Here is a 15,102-nt window from a genome sequence, read left to right as displayed (position 1 = left end):
GCATACAGGAGAATTTCACCAGAAGACAAACGGGGCTGATCTGAGGAGAAGGAAACAACAGAGAACAAGAGAGAGACTGAAAGAGAGAAGCGCCCCCTAAAAGGAATGATTAATGAGTCCAGATGTTGGATTTATTTTAGCATGAATCACTGCGCTCCCAATGACAAAGCACTTCTCCAAACAGACGGAGGAACATGACTTCCTTGACTACAGACAACAGCAACGAATTTCTTTCTGCCTTGATCACGCTTCTTTTTGCCAAGTCGGGACACTAACTGGTCTGAAATCTTTCAGACATTTAGTGCATTTACTCCCCGGGAGGGAAAGAGTCTATTTAAGACACAGAGGGAAGCACTTTGGAGCTCCGGTTTGCCTGGTGGTCCTAATTACAGCATCTATGATCAAGCTGTATGAAAGTTACTGTGATGTGAGAACAGCATGGCAGCCTGACTGACTGACTGACTGACTGACTGACTGACTGACTGACTGACTGACTGACGGACTGACTGACGGACTGACTGACGGACTGATGGACTGACGGACTGATGGACTGATGGACTGATGGACTGACTGACTGACTGACTGATGGACTGACGGACTGATGGACTGACTGACTGACTGACTGACTGACTGACTGACTGACTGACTGATGGACTGACTGACTGACTGACTGACTGACTGACTGACTGACTGACTGATGACTGACGGACTGATGACTGACGGACTGACGGACTGATGACTGACGGACTGATGGACTGACTGACTGACTGACTGACTGATGGACTGACGGACTGATGGACTGACTGACTGACTGACTGACGGACTGATGGACTGACGACTGATGGACTGACTGACTGATGGACGGACTGACTGATGGACTGACTGACTGACGGACTGATGGTCTGACGGACTGACGGACTGACTGACTGGACTGACTGACTGATGGACTGACTGACTGACGGACTGATGGTCTGACGGACTGACGGACTGATGGACTGACAGATGGACTGACTGACTGACTGAGTGACTGACTGACTGACTGACTGACTGACGGACTGACTGACTGACTGACTGACTGACTGACTGACTGACTGACTGACTGACTGACTGACTGACTGACTGCATACGTAGAAGTAAAATGAAAAGCTGTCTGGAATCAGATAAATCGCTGAACTGAAATTGCTTTTTCTCTTTAAAATGTTTAGAAAGGGCATCTGCTGTGTGTGTGTGTGTGTTGTGTGTGTGTGTGTGCGCGCGTGTGTGTGTGTGTGTGTGTGTGTGTGTGTGTGTGTGTGTGTGTGTGTGTGTGTGTGTGTGTGTGTGTGTGTGTGCGTATACACACTCCCTGAAGTGTAGATTTGACTGCATCCACAGGACATCGAGGGCACTTTTTGAGCTGTTTGGGTCACAGCTGCCGTTCTGTAATTAACGACTGATTCATATGCGACAGGTTTGTTCCTGGAAAACTTTAAATGCAGCAAACATCAACATTCATCATCATCGTTTCAAGATGGAAGAAACTCCAGTCAACACGATACAAAAGGGAAAAGGTAGCCTCACACTTGTGCTGAATCATGGCGCTGCTGGTGGGGGGGGGGGGGGGGGGGGGGGGGGGGGTTGTTCCAGTCAGAATAGCAGTAGAAAGAGGTGCTGAATTCAAATGTGTTCCATTTGATTGAAGCTACATGTAAATGGACATTTGTTAGAGCAGCCTGGCTGGAGGAGTGTTTTTTCCCGGTTCAAAGTTTAATCTTCAGCACCAATCAAAGTTCTCCACATCCCTTTTATTTGTCTGGTTCGCTTGACTCCCAGGTCAAAGTCTGAGTGGCAGACGTGTGCAGCTGTCCGGTCAGAGTAGGACCGCTGATATGTGTGCAGGACAAACCCAGCTTTAAAATATTAAAAATGCTGTAAACTGGCTGAATGTTTCCTGCTTGTCGGGGCGTCATGAGAACCAGACGGAAACGTTATGGTCGTTTCTGCCAAACAACACTTCCTTAATTGCTCAGGAGAATAAAAGGGGACCCAAAGTTCAAATAATCGACCCACAACTCTAAACATGCAGGTTTGTTTAAACTGGCTGTGAAATCACATTTGAAAACACGTTTGCTCAGGTGCACAAGCAACGAGCATCTTTCAGACGTTTTTTATCTATAATCTCTTTAAACAAAGTAAAACCAGTTCTGGTGGCGTACGTCCAGGACGAGGCTGAACTGGTTCCAACTCACAACTCCCTGAAATTACAACTAATTAGACAGCTATTTTAGTACCAAAGTATCAAATGTTTTCATTGAGAAGGGGCCATTGTGCATTACTTTCATTCTCTCCCTATATTTCTATATATTATATGCATTTTTTTTAAATTTAATTACTTTGATGACAAGTTTGGACTTCCTACCAGCTTATGTGAAAATATGGTCCTTTTTCGTTTCTTCCTTCCATCTTCCATCTGTCTCTGTACTTTTAAACCTATAGATCTAATAGCAATCTATGGATTACTATTCACAGGCAGATGGAAGCAACCACAATGTTCTGAATCAGAAAAATGTTGAATATTGAAGCCATAATAACCAGCCTGATTAGTATTCAGCCGACAGTGTAAGGACTGTAAATATATGCAGAGAGTTACCTTTCGAATAAGAGGGACCTCAAAGGCCATGATGGGATGATAGCTTTATATAAGTCTCCATTTGCGGCACCAAGACGCAGCCGGTTCTCTCGTGTTATAACGCGGTCGCGTTTCCCAGAGGACGTACTCTGCTACCTTGTGAGTAAAATAGGGCAGCCAGCAAACCTCTGCTGAAGCTGTTGTTAGCTTCTCATGTCAGAAAGCTCATTTGGGTCGCTAAGTGTAGCCGCGGCGCTGCAGCGCATCTTCTAGCAGTAATAAAACATAAGAGCCTCTAATGTGGAGCAGGAGAAGGGAGCCGAGCCGCCGTCATCGCTGTAGCTTAGTGGAGGCCATCCATAATTAACCCTGCCCTGCCAAGGCAGCAGTCATAACATGTCCTCACATGTCACTCTAACCTTTTTTTCTCCCACTTCTTCCGTGCGTCGTTTTCTCCGCCGTCAACTCCTCACCCAGATCTGTCGTTTTCTTCCCCAGGACCGCTGGCGGAGCTAGCAAAGCGCGAGGCTTTGATCAGCGGCGGTTCCTCGACGCCATCCCTCTCAAACGATTCCAAAGACACGGGGAGGAGGAAAATGTGTTTCTCTCTTTTGATTAATGGGATTTAATCCTGATACAGACATTTTTGCATTCGCTCTCCGAGTGATGGAATGTAAAGGCTATTTTCTTTAACACGACAGTAAAAAAAAGAAAAGTAAAAATGCAACGCGATGTATTGTGTAATCTGAAAAGCAAGTAAATTATGCAAAAGTCCCTCTCATTAAAAGTATTCACAGAATTGCGTTAAGCTCATTAACTACATTGAGAAAATCTACTTTAGTCAATGATGACTGAATTTATTTCTACCAATGCTAAACAGCAGTAATTTAGTGTTATTGGCTACTCATTACTACCACATTAAATGTAAATGTTGCAGTTTTACTTTATATTGTTTTTCAAATTGAGCATTTTAATTTTGCATTCAGATTAATTCTGTGTAAATCTCAGTATAAATTTTTATTAATCTGGGGGATGGAGAAATGGGGGGTGGCAGCAGTCAAAGAGACAGTGATTAAAAGCAGAATAAAGGAAGCTCAAGTGTCTAGCTTGAATTAAAAGGTTTCTTTCGAAAAGACAAATCAAATGTGATAGAAGGTGAGGGGAGAGGAGTGGATGGAGAAGCAGATGAGAGGCAGGAGCATCATGAACAAAGACAGCGTGAAAAGAAACCTGCAGCAGAGAGAATAAAGGAGAAAATGAATCAGACGTGTTTTTAGCAGCACAGCCACGAGAGCTCCCAAATTAATTATCATTAAATTGGAGACATGTCACTCATTTACTCTTATCCTGATGTGTTATGGTTGTGTTATGTATTATTCCGGGTCTTCATTTGGCTGGATATTCTTTCAGGCACTAACCAACAAGAGGTTAATGATGGAGCAGCAGAACATGAGAGATCAATATATATCGTAATTCAACCAAACCAGTTTTCTTTGATATAACAGACTGAAGACTGTTTCTTCTTTTCAAATATTCTTTTAGTACCTGTGTGTACGTGTGTGAAACCTGGACGTTCCACCTGTGGCTCGTACTTTTCCTTTTTGACAGAAACAATCTGTTGTGTGCGTGTTCTCAATTTGCTGCCTGTAGAACAATATTGCTCCTCCGAGTTCATGTTGGCAGCAGAACTCCCATTCTTGTTGCAAACCTTCTAAAGGTCAAGGACTTTGGGGAAATGATGTCCAGCCAAGGTGGCATAACAACATATAGATTTGTATTGAATTGTATTTCAAAATTGATTGAAGAGGGATTTCCTTTGATCACGTCCCCCTCCAGTCATTCCAAAAGCTCATTTCTCCTCTTAAAACTGTGCTTTTCTCTGGAAACTCCCTGAACAGCCTTAAAGGTCCTGCACCTTTAGCTGCATTAGCTGCAGAGAAGACCTCTCGGCGCTCACATGGCCCAGCTGTTCTGCTCTGCCGTCACTCAAGTTGAAACCATTTCAACCGAGCACGTTTCACAAGGCTCCATAGGTGGGGCTTTGAGATCCCATCGCTGACTTTTCACGTGAGTGTGGAACAGCATGAGCAGAGAGAGGCAGCTGGAAGATCTCTGTGGGACAGAGCAGCATCTAATGACTCTGCATCGCTTCAGGCTTAGCTGTAGCTTTAGCTACAGGATCTGTGATCACCTTACCGTGATGCTGAATAATCCCGCTCCAACACAAACACGCTGCGGACGAATCCTGCAGATGTAGTCAGAGCACACATAGATACGGAGGAAACTGGGTTTTAGTTCAAAGGGCCAACTGGGGCAGGAGCTGCTCTGATCTTTGACAGGCGGGTTAAAACATTAACATTCACCCTGCACAGCTGAGCTTCATCGCTGCACATCCTCAGAGATGGACCAGGATCATAGATGCACCAGGAATCTGCAGCATATATTAATGTGTCCTAAATTAAGGCTATGTACAATACATATCAAACTATAATGTCTGACTCCCAGCTTCAGCAGCTCCATCCATGTTTGACTGCATATGAGTGTGGCTTGCCTGGTTAATTGTAAATTAAGTGGATTATAATGCTCTAGACTCCCTGAGGGAATTAGAGAATCTCTGAATGAATGCAAAATCCCATCATAGTGGAACCAGCCATGCTGGTCCCACTGCAGCATCAGCACTTTCTGTGGCAACGATATTCCTCTGAGCTTCATTGAATGATGTGATTCCTATAATAGCACAGTAGAGTTAATGAGACTGACAGTCATGTTCCTCCAACGCCTTTAAGTGGGGCCTTTGCATCAAATCATGGGCACATTTAGCCACAAGTGTGCTCAAGAGCAGGTGTTTAGAGCCACGTATCCAGAGGAATCTTCTTTTTATTCCTTCTTCAGGCCAAATAAACACAGGTACATTATTCTGCGACCTTAGGATTTGAACAATGAAGTCGATGGTGCTCAAAAGTGTGATCTAAAGCATTTTTTTAAAATGACACAAGTCTAAAACGTTCAGAAAAATACTCAAGCAAAAAGAGATATTGAGCTCATAAAACCCAAGAAAGATTCCAGCTCTTTAATTTCAGTTTCTTCGAGACGATTTTCAGTTGTCCTTTTTGCAGCTTTCCTTTTCCCCCCACTCGTGGCTTCAGGTGCCTTTCACCATCTAAATCCTCCAAATCAAAAAACTCCACCTTGAAAGAATCGTGGTGGATAACAAATGAGGCGGCCGTAGCAGGGATTCCGTTTTAATGAGGACAAAACCCTATCACCACGTCCAACCTGAAACGCTTCATTTGCCGTATGCTGTCTGCCACATCCCGATAGAATTCCAGGGTCAAAAAAACCCTGCAGAGTTTCAGCTCAGCACACTGCTAACAAATGATGGCCTCCCTCCCACAACCCCGACCATTTAAACCCAGCTCAGTTTGCCCAGGGCAATATCTGCTAAGGAGGCTGAAAGGTCACTTTAAATAAATAAAGAAACCGGCTCATCACTGCGGAAATTCTACACATGGAGTGAGAAGAGCTTTATAAAGAAAAAACCAAGACTACACCATTTAGGAATCAGTAGCCTGGAGCAAAGTGTGAGGCTGGCAGTCAGAACAGAAAGTCCAGGTCCACTCCCACTCCCACTCACTCACCATGGCTGCATCAGTCACGTTGCTCTTTTAGCTCCTTTAGCTCTTTTAGCTCTTTTAGCTCTGTCACGGCACCGTTTGCTGAAGCAGCTACATGGACTGGCTGTCTCAGGTTTACAATAGGCCAGCCTTACACTGGGGCATGAGGACCATATGTCTGTCCTCAGCAACTTTAGAACTAAAAAAGACTCCAGAAAGAAGCTTTCAGGAGTCAAAACACCTGGAAACTGTTGGGTCGCATCCTGCCGAATATTTTAAGATGCTGCAAGCAAATATTCATGGTTTTGAGTCAAATCTAACAAATGTTTTCCCTCATTCCGAATGCACCACAACATTTAAAGTCAACTTCTGCAACGGATTTTTGTAGATTTGGATCATCTGTAATTTTAAATTGCCCACAGAGGCTCAGGATTATACGGAGCTGGCAGGTGTTCCACGAGTCCTCCGGCACCTGTCGTCCATGCTCGCAGCCTCTGTCCCGCTGAGCTGTCTGGACTGTTGTGTTTGTGGTCCTGCTGCTCTCCCAGCATCTTCTGCTGTTCCAAACTGTCCCGTGGCCTGTTTGTGTTCTCTCCCAGTGAAGCTAGGGGAGCTTTCTCTCATGACCTTCAGTCACATTCTTGTTGATAAATGCGAGACCGTGCCTGCAACTTCACCGACCAACGGAGAACTTGTTGGTCACGTCCACTGAACTATACAGTGACCGTAGAACTAGACTGCACATCCAATAAAAATAATGGATGTCTGGTGATTCCTCCAGGGGGGGGGGGGGGTCACAAAATGGAAGCCAGATCACAGCTGATCTGTTCACTGGCAGGCTCTAACCTGGTCGGTGTGCTTTAGAAGCACCACAACACACCACAAGAGAGACAGTATTGTGTGGGTTCTCTTTCTCACACACACACACACACACACACACGTGCCAGGAGTCCAGTTGATCACGTCATCAAGCAGACTTTATCTGCAGCTGATCAGCAGCAGCCTGAAGACTCTCAAAGGCTGTTTTGTCTTGCGCTTCCCTCAAACTCCCTGAACCCTGAGATTACCCTCCAGCCTTCGGTATTTGTTTACCGTGGCCTGAATTTGCACATCTTTATCACAGCTGCCGTCACTGAGGGGAAGTGATCGTCAGATTTGCATGAATACTTTACCAGAACTGGGCCTTGTCACAATCTTGATGCCATAAAACCCTGGAGTTTCTGGAAATCCTGTGTTTTTGACTGTTCCGGAGTTGCTACAGTAACCACAAGAAAGCAGCTCTTGAGCGATTGTTCAAGCTAACCTGCTGTGAAAATGGGCTTGTACAGACACGTTAGGGCTGGTTACAGTATATTTTTACACAATCTAAATTAGTCACCTAATTAAATTTCCCTTACCTCCCTTACTGCGCTAATATTTGCTTACACAATGACATCACAATACCGATATTATCCGCATTCATTAGGTTTTGATTCATGTTGTTCGGCTGTTGGAAAGACACCAAGTAAAAACCAAATCTGAATATCAAGCATTGGTGTTGCTGTCTGGGGCGAAGCTTTCTTTTCTTTCTTCTTCTCTGATAAGAAATTGGTCACCTTAATTTGCACATTTCAGTCAAATTCCCGTCTGTAGTCACCTGAATTAACTTAGAGGAAATGCACAAATCCACAGCAGGCCAACACTCTCCTCTATTTCTGGCCCAACTGTTTGATTTCTGGTTTCACAGCTGGCTGGGACTCCTCATCGCCTCACACCTCAGACAAGCTGCTGTCCTCTGAAGAAGAAGAGACACCAATCGCCGATTGAAGAGGGGGAATGTTTCTTTTCTGGAGTGGAAATATTGGAAATGTACCCAAGCAAAGGAGGAAGATGCGATGTGAGGCAAAGGTCACTGGAAAGACTCCCAGCATTCACCACTGCTATGCAGACACCACACTCGAAATGTCCCAACACAGCTGGCATAACTGTGTGTGTCTGACGCGCCTCGCTGCGTCTCTGCTGGACCTCCCCCCACCAACAGCCCCTGACACATTTAGAATGTAATACATATGTTAAAAACATCACAGCTGCCCTCCACTGGTGACCTGGGGGGGTTGTGAAAACACTGTGATGCCCTTCCTTCCAACATCCCTCTTGCAGACAAAAGTTTGCAGACAAAAATTCCCTCTGGGTTGTATTTCCAGTGTCTAAGACGCATTATTGGGCCCTCTTCATTGACCTTTTTATAATATGAAACCTGATAAATAAGTTGCTTTTACAGGATCACGTACAACTTGGTATTATAAGCTCCAGGGTATCCTTTCAGCAGAAAAATGTCTTCTAGGTTGCCTGATCAAAATGCAATAAAGTGCCCTTTATGGCGGCGGTAAATGATATAATAAGCAATAAAATGCTGCCCAGGCTGCCTTTAGGTAGATAAGACATGAGAAATAACTCTGTTTTAGAGTTTTGTACAATTAAGAGCAAATTCTCCCAAATAGGAACAATAACAGAAGAAGTCAGAGGGACTCAGCAGGCTTTATTTTTAAACTTCTTCATGAAGAACTTATGGGAAAGAATTTTTTTTATTGAAGACCGGACAAACTACTTTCGCATCTGACATATCAACAAAACTTTCCTTTATGCACTGCTTGGCACTGGAGTCAGCCTGATAAGTATGAGGACAGGAGCAGCCCCCTGGAACAGACCACCCAGCAGCAATGACCAGACAGGGGATGCTTACTGGCCTGTCTCCCAGACATCCCAGCTAATTAGCGACCCTCTTTTTGAGCTAATTGACCGCTAAAAAACGAGAATGGCCTCTTCACCCAGCCCAAGTGTTGTTCCACCACATGGCGGTGGTGGGATTATGTGGGTTTATGTGGCATGGTGACACTCAGCAAGAGGTGCTGCTCTGCTATTAATTTGCTCATCACACAGGCGGCTTCTGCTCATGACTTGGACTTCTAAGTAGACACAGAGCAAAACTGGTCAGGGATTGACTTTTAACGACCTGTTCTCATTAACCGACCCCATACATCTCAATTACATTTGGCATTTTACACAAACTGGCAATAAAGTCATTATTTGCAGCAGGTGTCCATTGCTGGGATATCAGCGTTACCAGGTTATGCGGATGCTTGCTTCTTTAGAAGCTGCGATGTTCTTCACAGGGACGCTACAAACCTGCAGCCCTTTTGGTTCCATTAACAATGCAATCCATGGAAATTTAAAATGTGCTGGTGAGGAGTTAAATTGGACTCGTTGTTGCTGCTACTTGTGAGGATGAGCTGTGAATGAGATCATTGTTTTAGGTTGTTAGAGAGAAGGTATATTCTTCAAAAATATTTTTATATGACGCTCTTAAAAAGACTTTCATACACGAATCCCACAAAACGTGTTTCTGTCCGTCCTCATAAATGTGCACGACTGTGGCACAAGTTCAACGGGTAAACATTACACTCCAATTTACAGCTCCTGCTAAATGATCTGGACCAGGTGCTTCAGATTCGTTACAGAATGCGGCTTTTTTAAACAACAGAACCGAAGCCAGCAGCCTTGATTTCGTTGCTCTCACTCTTAAGTGTCTAAACTTGAAACTGATTCACAATTAGATAATTTGCACATGCAGAGGTCTCCTCTGATTGGCTGGTTCCCCCGAAGTCCCGCCCTTTACGCTGCCACGCACGACCAATCAGCGCAGCCGGAACCGTCGCTGGGACGTCACGTCAGCTGCCGTCGTGTCGGGATTGGAATGTTACCGACTAACAATCGGAACAACTGAGCACTCGTAATTGGACACTGGGACCGAAGAATTGGGCTTATTTGAAGCGTTCTTCTGAGCCGCTAACCCGGTCTGAGAGCAGCGCTCGCCTCCGCTGCCTCAAGCGCACAACTTCAGCCGCTGCCTGGCTCCTTCGTCGGCCACCGACGAGGTCTTTATTGGTATGAAATAATCAGAGAAATGCAGGAATCCGTCCGGTTGAGCCGCTGAACTACCCCGGCGCTGCGACGTCTCCTCCGGGCTCTCCTGCTTCTCTTTTACCGGGGCCACGGAGCGTTGAAGGAGGGGGACTTGGAGTCATTCGCCCCGCCGCTTTTGGGTCCGAGCGCGGCGTGCTCTCCGCGGTCCTCAGCCCGTGCGGTCAGTGGCGAGTTTCACATCCAAACGGGGCATACCTTTCCGACTGGGAGAGCCTCAGGGACCCCTGCCGCTGTTGAGGCGGGGAGAGAGCGAGTCCCCCCCCCCCGCCCCGGGCGGCTGGCGGACGCATTCTAACCCGGTCTCTGGTCCCACACCGCCAGCCTGAATGAGAACCGCGCTGCATGTGATTTGTGTCCGGGAGGGTCCGGGCCAGGTCGGATCTGTGTCGGTACTGTAGGCGCTGCGCGACATGGTCAAAGTCTACAGAAGAGGGGGGACGGGACACGACTTGTAAAATCGCCCACATGCACTGGATCAATTGCTGGATTTGGGAACCGATTACGCTGAAGGGGGGTTGGGGATCCTTGGTGGCCGCCGGAGGATGGAGTGGTGTAGCCGGGGTTGAGACCCTAACTTCAGGCCACTTTACCTTTCTTATTCCTGAACAACTCGCCCCCTTTTCTTGGACACATGCAGGCCAAAAAACGTTACCTGATCCTGCTCTCCGCCAGTGCGTGTCTAGCGCTGCTCTTTTACCTCGGTGCAGTTCAACTTCCAGCGGCGAGCAGGAGCCGGCATGACCGCAGCCGGAGCGGGCACCGACCCGAGCAGCCCTGGCCCCACTTCTCGGACCCTTTACATCTCTTCGTGCCCTGGGATCAGAGCGACACGGAGGAGTACAACCTGCACATTTCTCCCAGACAGAAGCGGGACATCAACACGAGCGTTTACAAAAGCAAGCGGTGCCGGATGCACTCCTGCTTCGATCTCTCTCTGTGTCGGAAGGATGGATTCAAAGTTTACGTTTACCCGCAGCAGAAAGGGGAGAAGATCTCAGAGAGTTATCAGAACATTCTATCCACGATCGAGGGGTCCAGATTTTACACCTCAGACCCCGGACAAGCGTGTCTTTTTGTCCTGAGTTTGGACACTTTGGACCGGGACCAGCTGTCCCCTCAGTACGTCCACAACATGAAAACCAAGGTCCAGAACCTGCCTCTGTGGAACGACGGCAGGAACCATCTCATCTTTAACCTGTACTCGGGAACGTGGCCGGACTACACGGAAGACCTGGGCTTTGACATCGGTCAGGCCATGCTGGCCAAAGCCAGCATCAGCACCGACAACTTCCGACCCAACTTCGACGTTTCCATCCCCCTCTTCTCCAAGGAGCATCCGAGGACCGGCGGGGAAAGGGGGTACCTCAAGTACAACTCCATCCCGCCTTTTAGAAAATACATGCTGGTGTTCAAGGGGAAGCGCTACCTGACGGGCATCGGCTCGGACACCAGGAATGCCTTACACCACGTCCATAACGCGGAGGACGTGGTGCTGCTCACCACCTGCAAGCACGGCAAAGACTGGCAGAAGCACAAGGACGCGCGGTGCGACAAGGACAACGCGGAGTATGACAAGTAAGTCGGTGTTTGGGGGCTTCACGGGGGAGGGCAGGTGGGGTTGGAGGTGGCTTGGGGACCTTTACGCACCGACGCTCGGTCGCATCCAGCGGACGCGCGTCTTTTCTCACGCTTTGACGCGCAGCGTGTGTTCGGTCCAGCTGAGAGGAGGCGTGAACGCCTTCCTCCGCCAGCTGTACTCTGACCTCTAATCATTGGCAGTAAAACTAACCGTAGACTTTAAAGCATGTGTTTCAGAAAAGCAAAAACCCGCCATCCGTTTCGTTCCGCTCTTTCGCGTAATCGATTGCGCACTGGCCTTTTAGTGGAAATTAGCCAATGCAACTGAGAAGATATTTGTATGAAGCGCAGTCGGCGGTGTAAATTGTACAGTCAAAAGTGTCTCTGAGCCAAGCTGAAGTCATTCCTGCCACAGTTTTAAAGGAAGCTTTAAAAAAAAAGGACTGGCGGGATTATTTATTGGTCCTGGGACATTGTGTGTCTTGTTTATGAGAGAAAGCCACAGATTGCTGCTGGGATGGCAGGTCTATCGTATATAAAGCATCAAGCGTGTGCCAGTTAAACTTTTACTTTGTGTTTTGATATTTTTAAAGAGCTGATAGAGCTTTTTTGTCTTGCGAGGACTCTGGCTCCTCAAACACAGCCCATGACTGTTTGTGTGTTTGTGCTACTTTATATCACTGCCATTAAAATGAAAGTAGGTGGAAAAGTGAGCACATATTTTATGTCTTTCTCTTTGGCTCCTCTCCTTCAAAAAGATCTCCAGTCAGTCTATTAGCTCCTTGGACTCCCCCTCCTTCACGTTTCTCTCTTTTCCTAGAAAGGAATTCATCCCCCCGCCACCTTCCTGCCTCCCTCTGTGGGAGCGCTGCAGCCTGTACCAGGATCTGCAGGAACACGTTTGCCGTGCACCCTGTGCTCGCTGCACATGGAGTGAAAGTTGATTGTGGGGGGGGGGGGTTTGTGAAATTGGCATCAGAGCTGGGGTTGACCTTGTCATGACAAGAGGCACGTGCTAAAGCTGCTTAAACAGGCTGCATCTTTTATTATAAGGTGATTTACCTGTGAATAACTCCGTCATAGTGCGTTAATTATGGCCTCTTTTCTAGCGCCACCTTTCCCACCAAGCCCCCAGGTACAGTTAATTACCTCTAATTTGGGAGGAATCCATTTCATTAAGGTGGTAATTAATGCTCCCCCTGGGAACAACAACTGCACATGAGTGCTTGGTATGTTTTAATGTTGTGGACAGCATTTGATGTTTACATAGTGGATTACACGCTGTCAGCTTCGCTTTCCTGTGAGTGACATCAGTGCGGCGTACATTTATCAACCTGTGCCTCCATTAAAGCCTGGATAAAGCCGGGCATGTGATAACAGCACTCGTCCACATTGTTCCCCGTACATGCGGAGGTGAAGGCAGAGGCCACGCACATATTTCCACAGGATCAGTCAGGGGCGAAGTAAGGAATTTTTTTTTCCAAACACATGTCGCAGGGTTGAGAGAGGAAGTCTTTTTCCTTGAACTTGGCGTGAACCTCCAACAGCTCCTTACGTACACGCTGCCAATGCCCCCCAAAAGGGAGCGCTGACAAACTTCACAAGCAAGCACTTGTCTGTCCATTTGTCATCATTCCCTGCTCTCCCCCTCAAGCCTTTACTCCCTCTCCAGCTCCTTTGGATGACTTTAGCTCAGTGTCACCTGGAGAGAGAGACATGCCGCCCATTATCGGACGCTCTTTGAACAGCCCACTTTGGTTTCCCAGGGGAGGTGACCCCGGCGTTCTGCCGGGAATGAGGTGTGAGACAGCTCTGGGCTCGCGGCTACATGTTGAACTTTTGATATTTTTTTTTTGAGGGGGGGGTTAAATCTACTGTAGTTTTCATCTCTAGCGCTAATACTACACAATACAACCTGGCTTTAGAGTCACACCCCCTCTCTTTCAATCACCAGAGCAGCCAAAGAGTGACGGAGACCTTAAAATATTCAGACTAGTTGACAGAGATGTGGAGATGCAGGTGAAAGAGTGGAACAAAGGCCTGATGAAAGCTGGGCACTGGTGATCACGTACGTGAGACGTATGTTAAGCCAAGGTGAACAGCCAGTTAGCATTTAGTTAGCTTTCATTTTGTTGGACTCTTGAATCAAAGTGATTGACTCAACCTGGGATCCTGGGAAGGCTGTTTCCCGTGACGCCATCTGTGTTGTTGGAAGTCCGGCCCTGTCAGTCAGATCCCAGCGTGGAGGCCGGCACCACAAAGCTAAAGCTGATTTTCCTACTACAAGTTTACTTATACATTTAATTGAATTCATAGTCTCACATTTCCCACCTGTGGCGTTTTGGCTGGATGTCCCAGTGAACGCTGATAACAAGATTACCTTCCCGATTTTTGCTTAGATTTTACAATTCTCTGGCGGCAGCTGGCAGCACGGTGAAACCAATCCCCTTAATGGGTTTTTAACCCTTGTGATTCAGCAACCTCTTTAATTTTTGTTGGTCCTGCTCTTTCTTTATCTAATGTAAGCAGTACGTGCACTCTCTATATGCATCATGCTGGAATCGGTGCTTGGTTTCCACAGGCAGCGATGCCTCGTGGGGAGACGCTGCAGACTCAGGAATGCACACACGTGTCAGAGCAGCTGCTAGCAGATCAGGAGGGAATGCTGGAAATATCTATCCATTCCTGGACGTTCTATAAATCGACATGTTTTATCTCGATTACCTCATCTCGCGAACACAAAGCATCCACGCGCCACACCACACACAGACACACACTCACTCACACATGAATACATGCTTTCCCAGAGCTAAAGCTGCGGAGGAGCATCAGGGCTGGTCTTGCCTCTTGACCTTTGAACCTGTTGCCTTTTGTAGGAATGCGGTAGCCAGAGGGCAGCTTGCAGGATAGGTGCCTGGACTAGCTCCCACACACACATTGATCGTGTTTTTCGTTCAATTGTGTCGATTGGCTGCAATAGATTTCAGTTGAATCCAGCAGCCAAGCTCTGATGAGCGGATCCATCATTCAGTGTGGAGAACTTTGTTAAAATACAACTTTTGTACTCGCCTATATCAACTAAACCTGTTTTGATTACCCCCCCTTGGTGATTTCTGACTTTATTTCATTATTTTCACTTCCTTGTTTCACTTTTGAAGGGGATTTTTTGTTGCACTTGAGTTTTTTTTCTCTACACAATGACATACGGTACCGAGTGGACTCCAACATTGTATCTAGCACGTAAGTGCTCCCTTTTCTACCAGACAGGAGATTATCCTGCTAAAATCACAAGTACAGCCTCTTTTAATATGGTGTGCGGGGTTTTTAATGCAAGTCAAT

General features: G+C 46.8%; 2 protein-coding genes across 3 annotated transcripts in view; both read left to right on the top strand.

Annotated features, from left to right (window-relative positions):
- Window positions 1-3,407, top strand: part of samd12 (sterile alpha motif domain containing 12) — an 81,655-nt gene extending 78,248 nt beyond the window's left edge. For both annotated transcript variants that reach the window (XM_057020362.1, XM_057020361.1), the window contains exon 5: window positions 3,107-3,407. In XM_057020362.1, coding sequence (XP_056876342.1) covers window positions 3,107-3,237 — 131 coding nt within the window. In that variant the 3' untranslated portion in view covers window positions 3,238-3,407. The remainder of the gene's footprint in view (window positions 1-3,106) is intronic.
- Window positions 3,408-9,928: 6,521 nt separating this feature from the next.
- Window positions 9,929-15,102, top strand: part of ext1b (exostosin glycosyltransferase 1b) — a 73,584-nt gene continuing 68,410 nt past the window's right edge. Inside the window, exon 1 of the mRNA XM_057020357.1 lies at window positions 9,929-11,760. Within this exon, the coding sequence (XP_056876337.1) occupies window positions 10,817-11,760 (944 nt within the window). The 5' untranslated portion in view covers window positions 9,929-10,816. The remainder of the gene's footprint in view (window positions 11,761-15,102) is intronic.

The sequence above is a fragment of the Takifugu flavidus genome, chromosome 21, assembly GCF_003711565.1.
Source record: "Takifugu flavidus isolate HTHZ2018 chromosome 21, ASM371156v2, whole genome shotgun sequence".
Classification (NCBI taxonomy): Eukaryota; Metazoa; Chordata; class Actinopteri; order Tetraodontiformes; family Tetraodontidae; genus Takifugu; species Takifugu flavidus.
The sequence above is the reverse complement of the archived record's forward strand: the minus strand, read 5'-3'. Positions and strand labels throughout refer to the sequence as shown.